General features: G+C 47.6%; 1 protein-coding gene across 2 annotated transcripts in view; it reads right to left on the minus strand.

Annotated features, from left to right (window-relative positions):
* Positions 1-11,333: 11,333 nt before the first annotated feature.
* LOC121437752 (tuftelin) overlaps positions 11,334-16,700 on the minus strand; it is a 45,426-nt gene continuing 40,059 nt past the window's right edge. For both annotated transcript variants that reach the window (XM_041637831.1, XM_041637830.1), the window contains 2 exons: positions 16,580-16,680; positions 11,334-15,864 (listed from right to left, as the gene is read on the minus strand). In XM_041637831.1, the coding sequence (XP_041493765.1) occupies positions 15,801-15,864; positions 16,580-16,680 (165 nt within the window). In that variant the 3' untranslated portion in view covers positions 11,334-15,800. The remainder of the gene's footprint in view (positions 15,865-16,579; positions 16,681-16,700) is intronic.

The following is a 16,700-nucleotide window of genomic DNA, read 5'->3' on the forward strand; positions in this document are numbered from 1 at the left end:
GTCATGGTGTCTCTTCACAGCAATAAAAACCCTAAGACAGAAATTGGTACCAGAAGTGGGGTACAGCTGTGATAGGCCTGACCATGTGTGTGGAATTTGGATTTCGGTACTTTTGGGAAAGTAGTGGAATGCTTTAAGTGCTGCTTAATGGACCATATTAGTCGGAGTATGGAAGACAGTGGCGCTGTTAATGATTTGAACTGTCAGGAGCAAGCTCAAGAGGTTTCAGAGGAGAATTTTAGTACGTTGCCTAGAAATCGTTTTTGTGATATTTGGGTGAAGATAATGACTGCCTTTTGCCCTTGTACAAAAAGTCTGCCTGTGGCTAAAGTGAAGAGTTTTAGATTAATTCCCATGGCAGAAGAAATCTCAAAACAGCTCAGTGCAAGCTCTGTCGTGTGGTTTTAGTGGTAACTCTAACTAAGTAGAGCCAGCTGAGCAGGGTAAATTACAAGATATAAATTTTAAGGAGAAAAAGTAGAATGGTTCAAGGAGATAAACAGATGAAATGAAATACAGGGAACAGTGGCCTAAAGGCCAGATCCCACCCAGGGAAACTTCTAACTTGTGGAATGAAATATAGAAGAGTTTGGAGCCAGGTGGGTTGGCACACCTTTAATCCCAGCGCTAGGAAGGCAGAGGCTGGCAGATCTCTGAGTTTGAGGACTGCCTGGTCTAAATAGCAAGTTCAAGGACAGCCAAGTTTAGGCAGTGAAGGGCAACAGAAAGCTGTGAAGATGTAGTTAAACAGCCCCAGCAAGCAGTAGAACTTGGCAGCTTCAGCCATGTGGTTCTGACTTTAGAGTTAAGGACAAAGAAAGGAGTTATGGAATAAAGCCCCTGAGGCCAGGCACCTGTCAGTGGTATTCTTGAATGAAGGCCTAGCAGAGAGGCCATTTTGTGAAACTGTGAAGGTGAAGCCTGGATCACCTGGGAGAACCTAAGATGTTAGAGATTCCCATCGCGGGATACCTGACGAGGAGAGCTGCTAACAGGAAGTGGAGCCAGCTCAAGGGAAAGAAGTGTGTTCCAGGACAGGCTCCAAAGCTACCCAGAGAAACTCTATCTCAAAAATAAACAAATAAGTAAATAAAATTAGAGAGCCTTTATCAGAAGGCAGAGGCAGGTGGATCTCAGTAAGTTTGAACCAGCCTGGTCTATATAGCAAAATTCAGGACAACCTGGGCTACACAGAGAAAACAGTGAAAATATCCAGATCTAAAACAAAAAAAAAATTTGCTAAACTTGAAAACTGTGTTAGTTCATGGTTGTTTCTAACAGCCATTTATGCTGAATTTCCCCACCTTTATCTGAGAATGATAACTGTTTACCAGCATCAGCCATTGCTTGCTTTCCACCTTGTGCCATCTTTCCCTTTACTCAGATCCTCAGTTGGGTTTCATGGGCTTTCTAATGTCTTATTTATTTATTTATTTATTTATTTATTTATTGGTTTTCCAGACAAGGTTTCTCTGTGAAACAGCTTTTGTTGTTCTAGAATTCACTCTGTAGACCAAGTTGGCCTCATACTCACAGAGAGCCACCTGCCTCTGCCTCCTAATTGCTGGAGTTAAAGACTTGTGCCACCATGCCCAGCCTTATTTATTCTTTTAATGTATTTACTGGCAGTAGACCTGGCTGGCCTGGAACTGACTGTGTGGACCAGGTTGATCTCAAACTCATGTTGAATCTCCTACCTCTACCTCTTGAGTGCTAGGATGTTGTGGTCTGAATAAGAATGATCCCCAGAAACTCATATGTTTAAATACTTGGTCCCCAGTTGGTGGAACTGTTTGGGAAAGATTAGGAGGTGTGGCTTTGTTAGAGGAAGTGAGTCACTGGGGGTGGGCTTTGAGATTCTAGTTCCTAGTTCTCTTTCTGCCTTGAGGTTGTGTCTCAAGAGTGCTTGCTGGATGGTGGTGGTGCATGCCTTTAATTCCAACACTTAGGAGGCAGAGACAGGAGGATCTCTGTGAGTTCAAGGCCATTCTGGTCTACAGAGCAAGTGCCAGGGCAGTCAAGGCTACACAGAGAAACCCTATCTCAAAAAACAAAACAAAAAACAAGATGTAAGGGCTGGAGAGATGGCTCAGAGGTTAGGAGCATTGCCTGCTCTTCCAAAGGTCCTTAGTTCAGTTCCCGGCAACCACATGGTGGCTCACAACCATCTGTAATGAGATCTGTGCCCTCTTCTGGCCTGCGGGCATATACACTGACAGAATATTGTATACATAATAAATAAATATTAAAAAAAAAACAAGATGTAAGCTCTCAGCCATTATACCAGTGCTGGTGTAGGAGGTCCTTCTGTTTATGTGTTGCTTTCATTGGTTGAATAAAGAAACTGCCTTGGCCTTTTGATAGGGCAGAACTTAGGTAGACGGAGTAGACAGAACTGAACGCTGGGAAGAAGAGCAGACAGAGAGCCGCCATGGAGCTGCCAGGTCAGACATGCTGAATCTTTCTTGGTAAGCCAAGACTTCATGGTGATATACAGATTATTAGAAATGGGTTAAATCAAGATGTGAGAGTTAGCCAACAAGAGGCTAGAGATAATGGGCCAGGTAGTGATTTAATCAATACAATTTCTGTATGGTTATTTCGGATGTAAGCTAGCAGGGTGGTCAGGACCAAAAAAAGGCCCTCTCTCCTTGTAACACAGTGCCATGCCTGCCTGCCTGCTGTCATGCTCTCCACTATCATGGTCATGGACTCCAACCCTCTGAAACTGTAAGCCTCAAATAAACTCTTTCTTTTATGAGTTGTCTTTGTCATGGTGTTTTGTCATAACAGTAGAAAAGTAACCAAGACATGTGGTGTATTATTATTATGATTATTATACATTTATTCTATTTTGACTTATGTGTATTTGTGTGAATCTCTACGTGACTATATGCATGGATACAGTGCCAACAGAGACCAGAGTCATTAAATATCCCTGTAGCTAGAGTTACAAGTGATTGTGAGTCACATGACATGAGTGGTAGGAATTGAATCCAGATCCTCTGTAAGAACATATGCATCTTAACCACTGAGTCATCTCTCTAGCCCTAGGGTTGTTTATTATTATTACTGTTGTTGTTAATCTTATTTGAGATGGGTTCTCAATGGCTTCACATTCTTTGGCTGAAATCAATCTCCTGCCTCAGCCTCCCAGGTGCTGGGATTACAAGTGAGTGATAACATACCCAGTTACATTTCCAAAGTTGTTTTGACTAAAATGCAATTCAAGTTAAAAAAAAAACTAATAAAAGCACTGTAAGAGAATGTTGTACGCAGAATGGAATCAAATTCCCCTTGAAGATCACCTGCTCATTTATTCCTTTGTTTTTTTGTCCTCTTTCAACACAGCTGACTCACTTCATATCTATGCCAAAAAGTCATTGGGACAGGGAGGCAGAGAAGAAGTCTCGGAGCCGTAGAGAAGCCCAGGCACAAAGCCTGGTGGCTGTTCACAACTCTGGAAAAGTTTATTTACTGACAACATATATGTACTAATGTTTACAGTCCCTTAGAAGTGTGCACATGAGGCAAAGCTGTGTGTAGATGGAGCAGCGGGCTGCGTTTCCACTCGGCTCCCAGCTGCCTGGCTAGCTTATGCCCCGAAATAATTACACACAAATTGTATTCTTTTAAACACTGCTTGGCCCATTAGCTCTAGCTTCTTACTGGCTAATTCTCACATCTTGATTAACCCATTTCTAATAATGAGTGTAGCACCACGAGGTGGTGGCTTACTGGGAAGGATCTTAACCTGCATCCATCTTGGAGAGGAGAGCTATGGCGTCTGCCTCACTGCCTTCTTCCTCCCAGGATTCTGTTCTGTTTACTCTGCCTACCTAATTTTCTGTCCTATCAAAGGGCCAAGGCAGTTTCTTTATTAACCAATGAAAGTAACACATAGAAAGAAGACCCACCTACATCAGCTGTGAGAGCCACACTTTGAATAGCAGTGAGGATCTGACCCGACACACTCAGGGACCTTGATAACACTCCAGACGACACTACTGAAACCAGCTTGTGCCCCATACCCAGGGCTGAGCAAAAGGCCTATCCGGCTCCAGTCTATAAACCTGGAATAAGAGATTGTCTATTTACTTCAATCCAGTAATTCCAGGCAATTTTCCTAGAAAATACCATTGACTAAGTCCTCCCCAACCCCTTAAACCCAAGCCCGGGAGCTCACTAAGTTCTTTTGGTTGTTGTTTGTTTGTTTTTTGAGACAGGGTTTCTCTGTGTAGCCCTGGCTGTCCTGGAACGCACTTTGTAGATCATGCTGGCCTCAAACTCACAGAGATCCGCCTACCTCTGCCTCTCAAGTGCTAGGATTAAAGGCATGCACCTCTACTGCCCAGTTTTTGGTTGTGAGCCACCTCATGGGTTCTGGACATTGAATGCAGGTCTTCAGGAGGTGCAGCCAGTGCTTTTAACCACTGAGCCATCTCTGCAGCCCCTGAAAGTTCATTCAGCCCTCTTCTGGAGTTGAAATAGGTTTCAATTAGCTTGTTTGGCTTTCCGAGGCCATGTGGCCCTGGCTGGCCCGGAAATCACTATGTCACCACTAATCCGGCGCTTGGCTTTGGTTCGTGAGACAGATTCTTACTACATAGCGTAGGCTGACTCTGAACTCATAATCAATGCATCTCCCAGCTGCCTGGGATTACAGGTGCCAGACACCCTACCCAGCTCCGTCATTTCTAAATGACATGTGCCCTCCAGTGCACAGACACTAAATATCAGCACCCAGTTCTCTCCATTCAGCTCCGGGTGCCAGGCAAGTGCCCCAGGGCTCGCTCCAGGAGTGATTGTCTTTTTTTCAGTGATCCAGGACAGCCACCTTGTAAAACATTCTGCTAGTCCAGAGGAGCTCACTGCAGTTCCTCCACCGGCCTCTAGGTGTGGACCAATGCTGGGACGAGGAGACTAATATAATAGCCCCTGCCATTTAGGACTTCTCTGCCTAGGCTAGAGGCAAACAGGGACCCAGAATCGGAGACTGGGTACCAGGCTGAGGGAGCATCGAAGAGGATGATTAGCACTGTCTGGCAGACTCGGGGGTTGGGGCGGGGATTCACCAACAGGTATCAGCTTTTTTGTTTTTGAAACAAAGTCTCACATATACCAGGCTAGCATCAAGCTCACGGAGTTTGGCTTTATGCAGTACTGGGGACTGAACCCAGGGCTTTGTGCATGCCAGGCAAGCACTCTCTCATCTCAGTTGAACTGCATCCACAGCCCCTTGTTTTCTGAGACAGGGTTTCCTGTAGCCCAAGCTAGCCTCCAACTTAGTACGTAGCCAAGGCTCACTATGAAATCCCGATTCTACCGCCTTCGCTTCTCAAGTGCTGGGATTACAGACATGCATCACTATTGAGTAGGATTGTTTGTTTTTAACATTACTTACTCACTTGGTAGGGGGTATTCCTGCCATGTGCATCTGTGGAGGTCAGAAGGCAACGTTTGAGAATCGCTTCTCTCTACCATCTGGGTCCCAGGAATTGAGCCCAAGTTGGCAGCCTTGGCAGCACTTGCCCTGCTAGCTGCCTTGCTGGCCCAGGGTTTTAAAGGTCGACTTTCAGAGTCAGTTCTGTCCATCATAAGGATCCCCAGGATCACACTCAGGTCACTAGCCTTGGCCACAGATTTCTCACCCTACCCCCACCCCAACCCTGAACCACCTCTCCTGGCCTCTGATTATGGGTTGGAAAAGACAAAAAACAAATGGCAGAAAAAGGTGTGGGGAGGTATATGGTGTCTCCTAAAACAGCCTGCACAGTAGCAGAAGTCCAGAAATCAGAGCTAGTGAGGTTTAATCTCAGCTGTTGCATCTCCATGGCCTGCGGGTGTGTGTGTGTGTGTGTGTGTGTGTGTGTGTGTGTGTGTGACACTCAGCCCTGTTGCTGAGTGAGCAACATTATCTCTCAATACAGCTGTCACATTCTTAAGGCTGTTCTGTGGGTCTCTACGAAATCCCAAGGCTACCAAGGCCGTGTAGCCGTGGACAACTTCGTGGAGTTGAATCTCTCTGCTTTTACATGGGCTCCAGGCATTGAACGCAGGTGGTTTTGAACAGGTGCTTATGATTTCTTCCTTTATTTGGGAAGGGACATGCACATGTGGAGGGCATTTGTGATTTGACCCACTATCTCAACCTGGACCTCCCTTTTCAAAAAAACGTAGTTTTGTTTTGTTTTGTTTTGTTTTTAAGATGGGGTTTCTCTGTGTAGCCGTGGCTGTCCTGGAACTTACTATGTAAGCCAGGCTGGCCTCAAATTCACAGAGATCCGCCTGCCTCTGCCTCCTGAGTGCTGGGATTAAAGGTGTGCACTGCTACCACCCGACTTAAGAAAAACAAAGTATTTTATTTTTATGTGTTTTTTTGTTTTCCTTATTATTTATTATGTGTACAGTTTTTTTCTGACTACATGTACACTTGCAGGCCAGAAGAGGGAATTACAGATGGTTGTGAGCCACCATGTGGTTGCTGGGAATTGAACTCAGGACGTCTGGAAGAGCAGTCAGTGCTCTTAACCTCTGAGCCATTTCTCTAGCCCTTTTATGTGTGTTTTTTGGGGTATGTGTGTGTGTGTGCATGTGTGTTTGCACACATGAGTGTGACTGCCCATGGAGGCCACTAGAAGGTGTTGGATCCCCTAGCGCTGCCGTTACAGGCAGTTGTGAGCCACCCTACATGGATGCTCTCGACCTCTGGGTCACCACTCCAGCCCCCAACCTTAATCTCTCAACCCTCTGACCTTCACTCCCTCCCGTGCTGGTGCAAGTGTTACAATTATGTGTGTGCCACGGTGCCACCACGTCCCGCTTGAATCCTCAGGCCACCTGTGATTACACAGAATGTGATAGTTGGTGATTGGAACTCAGACAACCTGCTATTTGAGAGAAGTGGAACCTAGGGTTCAGTTAGTGAAATGGCCGACCCACATCCCCGGGTGAGCCACGCCAACACCCAGCCCTCCTTAGCACCCACACTGAGCATGCTCGGGCTGTGATCTTCATCCTGTGAGCACATGAGACTCCTGGCCACACCATCCTCTCTAGAGAAAAGGGGGAGAGAGTGTGGCTTGACAGAGCTTTCTGGAAAACTCCAAAACAGAGTCTTTCCTGAGCAAGAATTTTTTTGTTTTGTTTTGTGTTTTTTCAAGACAGGGTTTCTCTGTAGCTTTGGAGCTTGTCCTGGAACTAGCTCTTGTAGACCAGGCTGGCCTTGAACTCAAAGACCTGCCTGCCTCTCGAGTGCTAGGATCAAAGGTGTGCGCCACCACCGCCCAGCAACCAAGAACTTATTTAACGTGATCAAATGAAATGACATTCCTCCAGAATCCCTAAGAAGAGGAGATTAAACACCAAGCCTTATAAAAGAAAATTTTTCTTTTCTTTTTTTCCTACTGTGTAGCCTTAGCTGCCTTGGAACTCGCCTCTGCCTTCTTAGTGCTGGAATTACAGGCGTGTGCCACCACCGCCTGGCATATATGAGATCTTTTAGTTGCTCTTTTGAGACAGGGTATCATATAACCCAGCTGTCTTCAGACCTGCTACACAGCTGGGGGTGTCCTTGAATTGCATGTCCTCCTGCCTCTGTCTCAACAACCCACCTGGTAGTAGGGCTACAGGCCTGTCCCATCCTGTCTAGCTATAAATGAGATCTTAAAATCAGCTTTCGTTTTTACCGAAATGTTTACCAGCCTCAAGAATGTTCCAGCAGTCTACCTCTGGTGACACAAATAAGCAATCAAACCAAGGGCAGGGAGACTTGTTCAGTTTGTAAACAATATTTACTCTCCTATAATCCAATTTCTTCTCAGGCCTGGCCTTTGTTCTTCTGGTACTGGACCTAATTTGCAAAAAAAAAAATCCCTCATTTAATCTTAATTCAACTGCTGCCCTTTGCTTAAAAATAAAATATAAAAAATTAAATTAGGTATTTACAGCATGGAAGCTCCTGAGACCTCCCGTTTATTCTACAGGGCTCACAGGGATCACCTGCACAGGTGCTCAATGGCATGCTGCCCTCTGCTGGTTTCAACCTGGAGGTGCAGAGTCCCACTTGGCTCACAAAACTCTTAACGGCAAGGGACTTTAGTCAGCAACACCAACCCACCAGGAGTCCAGAGGGCTATGGACTTTCAAGAAAGGACACACTGAGGTTAGAGAGTGAGCCAGGCAAAAAGCGGCACTCACTAGAGGGTAGGGAAGGTGAAATGGTCACCTCTTCGAATTAGGAAAAGCACAATGACACTTAAGATCTTGGGACTTGAGGGCTGGAGAAATGGTTCACTGAGTAAGAGTGCTTCCTGCCTTGGCAGAGTGCCGGGAGTTGGGTTCTCAGCATCCATGTCAGGGGATCATAGCCGCGTGTAACTCCAGTTCCAAGGAGATCCAATGTCCCCTTCTGGCCGCACCTGCACACACACACACACACACGCACGCACGCACGCACGCACACACGCACGCACAATCTTCAAAAAGACAAAATGCAGGGCTGGAGAGATGGCTCAGTGGTTAAGAGCATTGCCTGCTCTTCCAAAGGTTCTGAGTTCAATTCCCAGCAACCACATGATGGCTCACAACCATCTGTAATGAGGTCCGGTGCCCTCTTCTGGCCTGCAGACATACACACAGACAGAATATTGTATACAGAATAAATAAATAAAAATAAATAAATAAATAAATAAATATTTTTAAAAAAGACAAAACGCAAGGGACTGGAGAGATGACTCTTCCAGCGCACCCAGGCTCCATCGGGTCCGAAGGGATCTGTCATCCTCTTCTGGCCTCTGAGGACACCGCAGACATGCATGCAAGCAAAACACTAACACACATAAAATGGAAATAAATATAACCTCAAAGGAAAAAAATTTAATGTGGACTCTCTGGGGATGCAGTTTGGTACTAAAGCCCCGCCCAGAATGTGTGAGGTCTGGGTTCAGTCTCCAGCACCCCCACACCTCCACACCCCCCACACAAAGAATTGTGAACTCAGGTGAGTCAGGTGATCCGAGAGGCTCAGGAGGGACTTGGGGAAAGCAGAGTGCCTCCCCGTCTCTCCTCTCCACCCCTCAATCTTCTGCTTCCAAGGGAAGGTACTCCAAGCTACACTAGCTCAAGGTCGGGACTTTTCTCCAGCTCATTCTAGAATACTCTTCCTAGAACAAGAACAAAGCCCAAGCCGGGCGGTGGTGGCACACGCCTTTAATCCCAGCACTTGGCAGGCAGAGGCAGGCGGATCTCTGTGAGTTCGAGACCAGCCTGGTCTACAAGAGCTAGTTCCAGGACAGGCTCCAAAACCACAGAGAAACCCTGTCTCGGAAAAAAAAAAAAAAAAGAAAGAAAAGAAAAGAACAAAGCCCATACTGTGGATCTTGATTCTGTCCCAACTCTAACCTAAAGTAGCACACACCTGCCCATGCCCACCTGTACCCACACCCACCCTTACCTGCACCCACCTTTGTGCCCCATTTCCTTAAAATTAGATTATTTGTTTCCTCAGTTTTGAAAAATAATGTGTGACTACTTGCCTGACGGCACACAAATATCTCCTGGCACTGCTTAGATTAATAGCAATTTAGGGACATATTCTCTGAATTTCCCTTCTAAGCCTACAGCCAAGCCCTATATATTAAATGCTCAGAAATATTTATTCACCATAAATCATATAGTGTCCATAGTGTGCCAGACATGCCCCATGCTACACATATTCCTTGCATATGAATTTTTTGAATATTTTTATGTTTTTTTAACTTTATGTGCATTGGTGTGAAGGTGTCAGATCCCCTGCAACTGGATCTTCATACGGTTGTGAGCTGCCATGTGGGTGCTGGGAATTGAACCCGGATCCTCTGGAAGAGCAGTCAGTACTCTTAACCACTAAGCCATCTCTCCAGCCCCTATGAATTTTTTAAAAAAGATTTATTTATATGTGTGGGTGCTTTTGCCTACATGTTTACTTGTGTTCACATGTGTGCAGTACCCACAGGAGCCAAAAAAAAAAGGCATCAGATAATCTGAACTGGAGTTACAGATGACTGTGAGCCTCCATGTGGGCTCTAGGAACCGAACACTGGCCCTCTGCAAGAGCAAGTGCTATGAACCACAGAGGCATCTCTTTGTTCAGACCATTGCTTCAGCTATGAGGGAGGAAAGCAAGGACTGCACGCACGGGTAGGGCCAGACTGCTTGTGCCCTCGCTCCATCCATACTGTCTACCTGTGCACCCTTCTGCCTGTGCCCTCGCTCCATCCATACTGTCTACCTGTGCACCCTTCTGCCTGTGCCCTCGCTCCATCCATACTGTCTATCTACCTGTGCACCCTTCCGCCTGTGCCCTCGCTCCATCCATACTGTCTACCTGTGCACCCTTCTGCCTGTGCCCTCGCTCCATCCATACTGTCTACCTGTGCACCCTTCTGCCTGTGCCCTCGCTCCATCCATACTGTCTACCTGTGCACCCTTCTGCCTGTGCCCTCGCTCCATCCATACTGTCTACCTGTGCACCCTTCTGCCTGTGCCCTCGCTCCATCCATACTGTCTATCTACCTGTGCACCCTTCTGCCTGTGCCCTAGCTCTATCCATACTGTCTACCTGTGCACCCTTCTGCCTGTGCCCTAGCTCCATCCATACTGTCTATCTACCTGTGCACCCTTCGACATGAGACCTGCTCTCTTATGCCTCGATTTCTTCATCTGTCGAATGAGAAACGATGGTGCCTACTTCACTGTAAGCACAGAGTACATGTTCTTACTGAGAGAGCATTGTCATCTTGGTTTTACAGATGGAGAAATTAAAGCTTAGAGTTTAAATAACTTTTCCAACCAGCATGGCTAGTAACGAAGATATTGGATGATAAATAAGAGCCGAAGCCCATGACAGCTCTCTGAGCTCCATGCTACAAGATCTCACTGTTGCTGGATGACCAAATGCAAGGACAAGTGAGTGACAGAAAAGACCTTTATTGCTGGTGCCTGCCTTTTGACTCTTGCATAAGGAGGATATTGGGACACACAATTTACCTGTTTCTCATTCCCTGCAATTAACTAAGAGAGTAGACAAAATTCTTTATCACTTTTTTATGTGTATTACATGTATGTGCACTATCTGCATGTCTAGTACCCTCAGAGGCCAGAAGAGGGCGTGAGATCCCCTGGAACTGGAGCTGCAGACAGTTGAAAGCCACCATGTGATTGCTGGGACTCAAACTCAGGTCCTCTTGAAGAGCAGCCAGTACTCTTAACTAGTTAGCCACATTTCCAGTCCAACAACATTTTTTAAGATAATCTATTTTTATTTTATGTGCATTGACCACATGTGAGATTTTTCAAAATTTAAAGATTTTTCAATTTATCAACTTTGGCATGTTGACAAACCAGACATAATTAGATTATGAAATGGAAAGAGGAGTTGAAAATGTCTGGTTTGATGAGCAGAGAAACTGAAGTCTGATGCGATAGCCCACACCTATTGTCTCAGCACATAGGAGATTGACACGGAAGAATGGGGAGGGAGGAGAGAAGGGGAAGGAGTAAGGAGGAACTATAAAAAGGGACAGAATAGATGAAAGATGATTACAGATTTCCTGACCCCAAGATTATACAGCCAAGAAGAGAAGTCCACTTTTTTTTTTAAGATTTATTTATTTATTATGTATACAGTATTGTCTGCCTGCAGGCCAGAAGAGGGCACCAGATCTTATTACAGATGGTTGTGAGCCACCATCTGGTTGCTGGGAATTGAACTCAGGACCTTTGGAAGAGCAGGCAGTACTCTTAATCACTGAGCCATCTCTCCAGCCCCGAAGTCCACTTTTTTTACTGACCAATGTTTTGCAAGAATTTTCCCCAATAACATAGTTTACATAGCATGTCAGTTAAAACACAAACCACACTGAAAGTTACAGGTCAGACAGAAGGGTCAGGCTGGGCCAAGAACCCCAGTGACAGGGAGGACAGGGCTGGCCCTGCGACAGCTCAAGTCGTAAGGACTCTGATTCCCTTTCCTTCAGTGCTCTGAGGACCAATGCCCTGTTGGGAAATGAATTATCCTGCCACCATCAACCCTCAATCTCTTCTTCCACAGGGCTCCAGGGAAAGAGATCTAGCAGAAGGCCACACATCTTAGAGCCCAAAGTCGGCCTCAGTGAGTCAGGAAGTGCTTACCTTTAAAGGCCCACCTCTTCCATCCTCAGCCTGGAGAAGCATTTCCCTTGGGAAAGGGGATATAGTTGCCTCTCCAACTTTTTAGTTCCAAGGTCGTGTGCTTATAATCGGGACAGAAGAAACAATTGCTCCCTGTGAAGCTGGAGTTCTAAATCAAAGCGTGGAAAAGAGGCCAAGGGCCCTAGGCGAACATCTGTCATTGAGTCATAGCCTGAACAGACTCAGGGCCTAGCTCAACAGCCTGGCTCTGAGGAATGGGAGAACTTGGATCACACCAGCCCCCCAAAAACTGCTGCTCAGAGCCAGGGGCTGACTTGAGAGGGGACACTGCTTCTCCATTCCAGAGGGCGCTAGCCTCCTCTGGTAAAGTGAGTCACCCTGTCAAGCAGAGTGTCCTCACAATGTGGAAACACTTCATGTGTGGAATGCGGAACAGCGAACGGCTGACAGTGATTTAAAACAAGGACAAAGCCAGGCGTGGGGTGCACACCTGAAATCCCAGCACTTGGAGTGGGGGCGCTAAGGCAGGAAGATGGCGACTTTGAGGCTAGCCTCAGCTACATAATGAGATCCAAGAGAGACAGAGATGAAGACACACAAAGAAAAATGGACAAATCATCTTTGAACCTTAGAAACCTGTCTGGCCTGGAAGTCACTATGTAGACCAGGCTGGCCTTAAACCCACAGAAATCAACCTGCCTCTGCCTCCCAAGTGCTGGGGCTAAAGGTATGCACCACTACGCTCTGGGGTCTTCTCCTTTATTTAGTTTGGTAAACTTGTATTTTGAGACAGGTCTTCCTAAGTTGCTGAGGCCGCCCTTACATTTCCAGTCCTCCCGCCACATCACCAGGCAGCTGAGGTTATCCTGCTCCGCGGGGTGAAACAGTGCGTGCGCCGGGCACTTTTCTGCTCAGACAGAAAAATGAAGACCTGGAATACGGGCAGCTGTTGTGAAGGCTGGGAACGAGCGCTCCCGTGAGCTTCTTTCCCACACCAGGTCTGCAGTCCACATTTATAGGAGGCTGGCAATGACGGCTGCATGTCTGGGCAGCTCTTACCGCCCTCATGGTAAAAGTCCTGGAGAGGCAGAACTCGCCTCCCTCCGGCAGCACACAGGAGTTGGCTTAAAACACCGCAAAACACAGGCAATAAAAGTGGCTGAACTCAGGAGCTTGCCATCTCCTCAGCCCTGACATCTCTAATTGGAAGCTGTCAAGATGCTGAGTGGCTGCCCTGCCATACTCCAGCATCCTGTTTGGCCTTTCAGCAGCAGCCCACAGTGGCATACAAAGCCAAAGATGTCCCCAACACTTTATTTGTATAAATAAATCGTAGAGCCTTGCTCTTGATCTCCAGAACGTCTTCTTCCCAGCTCCTATCTGCACGCCACATCTCTGCTCCTCCCTGCGGGAGAGCCTCCCTTTCCTGCAGGCAGCACACTCATTCAGCACCTCCAATCCAGGCCAGTCTTCTTGGCACCCTTGCCAACCCCACCCTGCTTCCAGCCTGTTCATATTCTGGGACAAGCAGTCTGGATATACCTGTGCCAAGCAAGACTGCCAGGGCAAGAGCAACCCGGGAGTCAGGAGCAAATCCAGATGTGGGGTGGAATGTTTCCAGGGCCTTTGGGTACCCGTGTGGTCAATCGGCTGAGGAAGCAGGGGAAGAAAAGTTACATTCTCAACTGAAAAAGAAAGGGGAACCAGAGGGGCCAGGCAACAGGAGGGTGTTGTTTCCCATTTCCTTGGCCCAGAAGGGTTTGTGTAAATTCAGCTATGTCTTATTTGGCCCTGCAGCCAACTGGCTTCCTGACAGAAGGGGTGGGAGGGAGTCACTATACTAACCCAGTGCTATCCAGAGATTGCCAGAAACGAATAAGCCCTTGCAGAGCTGCAGTCAGTCTTTCCAGGGATCTGCTCACCTCTGCAAAGGCGCAGGTTGCTCATGTTCCTCTGCCGTGACTGGCATCCCCCATAACCCTGTGCAGTGCTGTTTCAAATCAGGGCACAGAATGGCTAAGTTCAGGGATCCCACAAGGTCATTGCCCCCAAACGGGGTCAAAGCTAGGGTTAGGTCAAAACGGGGCCTGGTGACTGTAGCTTTTCTAAATACCACACCACCCATACATCAGAGTCTGAGGGAGCTGTATTACATCTTTCAGATGGTGACAACAGGATACCACCTTCTTTCATCCTCTCCAAGGCGTAGGAGACCAGGCCAGGCCCATGGGGCAAAGAGATATGTTAGCATAATTTATTGAAGTCACCAGACAATGACTGTGTCACAGACAGGAAAAGAATTTGAAGGGGCATGGAGATGGTGTTCAACACCCTCATTCTGTAGAGACTGAAGTCTCAGGACACTGTAGAGACCACACCAGGCCCTGGGCCTGGTCCTGACACATAGAAACACACAGACTTAAGGCTCCTGGTTGTGAGCTAAGGAGATTTAAGACTAAAGCTGTCCCAGTGGTCCCACGTTCAGGTGCTGGAGTGCTGTTGACACTACTGGAGGACACTACAGGAAACACACTGAGCTGCAGGGACACTCGGGACTGGAATTGAAACTGTTCTGGGTGGAGAGATTAGAAGATCCCACCCCTGCCCCTGAAACAGTCATGATTCCCCTGTTCCCCGGGCAGCACACACTTGGGGACAGACACTAGCCTCCTGAATTACAAACTGACTCAGGAGGGAGAAATGAAAAGCAGCAGCTAGAGGGAAGGAGCCAACAGAATGCTCTCCCCACGTTCAGGTATGCCCAAACACCTCTGCAGAAGACTGCGGAACACTGGTATTAAATCAGCTATGAGATGCAAGCAAAACCAGTAATAACTTAGCAAAATAAATACAGTGACAGTTTTGCTGGGACTGATGAAGAAGTGGTTCTTAGCTCCAGGTCAGGAAGACTGAGGTGTGCCTTTTGGGACACCACAGGGGAAAACCTGAAGACTGGGAGCTTCCACAGGGGAGTGAGGTTGCAAGAACTATTCATGGTCCTTAAGAACCTGCTAAAACCTGCTCCCTGAGGGTAGATTACTTTGTCCCTAGAAAGGCAAGGCTGTCTAGTTTCGGCTCTCTGGTTAAGACTGGGCCTGGCCAGCTACCCCACACTGGCTGTCAGAGGGAGGCCCAGGAGAGCGTGGCACAGGGTGGAGCCGAGTAGAAAAACAAACAGTTTGTTGCTAAGAACTGAGCCTTGTTTGCAGAAGGAACTTCATTCCCTCAGGACACTCTCCAGTCGCTGTACAGCTGTGCTTCCAACTTTTGGGGGCTGAGACAAATTTTGTCACTTCTCTGGAGGTGATGAGGGCCTGGCTTCGGGGCAGCGAGACTCCAGTGTACACAGCAGGGAAGCGGTTACCCAGAAAGACAGTAACTGGGAGAAAGAATATTGTCCTGTTCCTGCTAGCAGGAGAATGTCTTCCCAAGGCCTGCAGTGTCCCGAGGAGACAGACACTTCTGCTCCATCTGCCAGCAAGCAGAGGATAGGAGCCTGGGGCATGAGCCCAAGACCTGGGGCTACCAGGGTTCGGTCGGGAAGTCAGTCGGTATCAATGGCCTACAGAGGTGGTGGGCTTCTCTGCAGGTCTGAGCGACAGCAAGGGCATCCCAGCGTCTCCCGCAGCTCAGGTTTCCACCACTCGGATGAGAGGCATAGGCTTAGGGCTGGGGGGCTTGGATATCCTGACACTGGAGAGAGAGGAGTGAACACTGAGGCGGCGCTATTGCCTCCCACCCCACAGCCGCCCTCCCCCGACCCAAGGCACCTCTGGTGCTGGCTCATCTCCCGAGGTCTACCTGGAGGAGCAGCTGTGACACAACATATCTATCTGACATGATGGCTGATAAGGATGGATAAGGATGGGTAGTTAAACAACCGAGGGTGGACACAGCTGACATTCTTTTTTTTTTTTTTTTTTTTTTTTTTGGTTTTTTTCGAGACAGGGTTTCTCTGTGGCTTTGGAGCCTGTCCTGGAACTAGCTCTGTAGACCAGGCTGGTCTCGAAATCGCAGAGATCCGCCTGCCTCTGCCTCCCGAGTGCTGGGATTAAAGGTGTGCGCCACCATCGCCCGGCACAGCTGACATTCTTGATCTTCTTCCTAGACTGGGGCCTTTCTGTGAATCTCTTAGGAACAAAAGACCCTCCTCTAGAAATGTACAAATATATGTACAAATTTGCAATACGTAAATATTATAAATAAATTTTACTCGCACTCTTAGGGGCTCATATACTTCCACAAGCCATGCGTGGTCCTGGGCTAGAGAGTGGCCTGCCGGATGATGTCAGATTGGAGACTGGGGCAGAAGGCTGGGTTTCCGTCTTCCTTGCCTCAGCACTGAAGGCTTTACAAAGCTCCTCCTCTCTCTCCATCCTGCCTGGGCCCACGCTCAGCATGTACTCACCTGCCCAGATTCTCCGTCTTGGCGCGGGTCTGCGTGCTGAAGTTCCCATGACTGACCTGCTTCTCTATTAGATGCTCCATGCGGTCATGCATCTCCAGGTTCTGAAAGGCGAGCATGGTTA

Source organism: Microtus oregoni, unplaced genomic scaffold (genome assembly GCF_018167655.1).
Source record: "Microtus oregoni isolate MIOR12 unplaced genomic scaffold, Mior012 000054F_ref0000373, whole genome shotgun sequence".
Taxonomy (NCBI): domain Eukaryota; kingdom Metazoa; phylum Chordata; class Mammalia; order Rodentia; family Cricetidae; genus Microtus; species Microtus oregoni.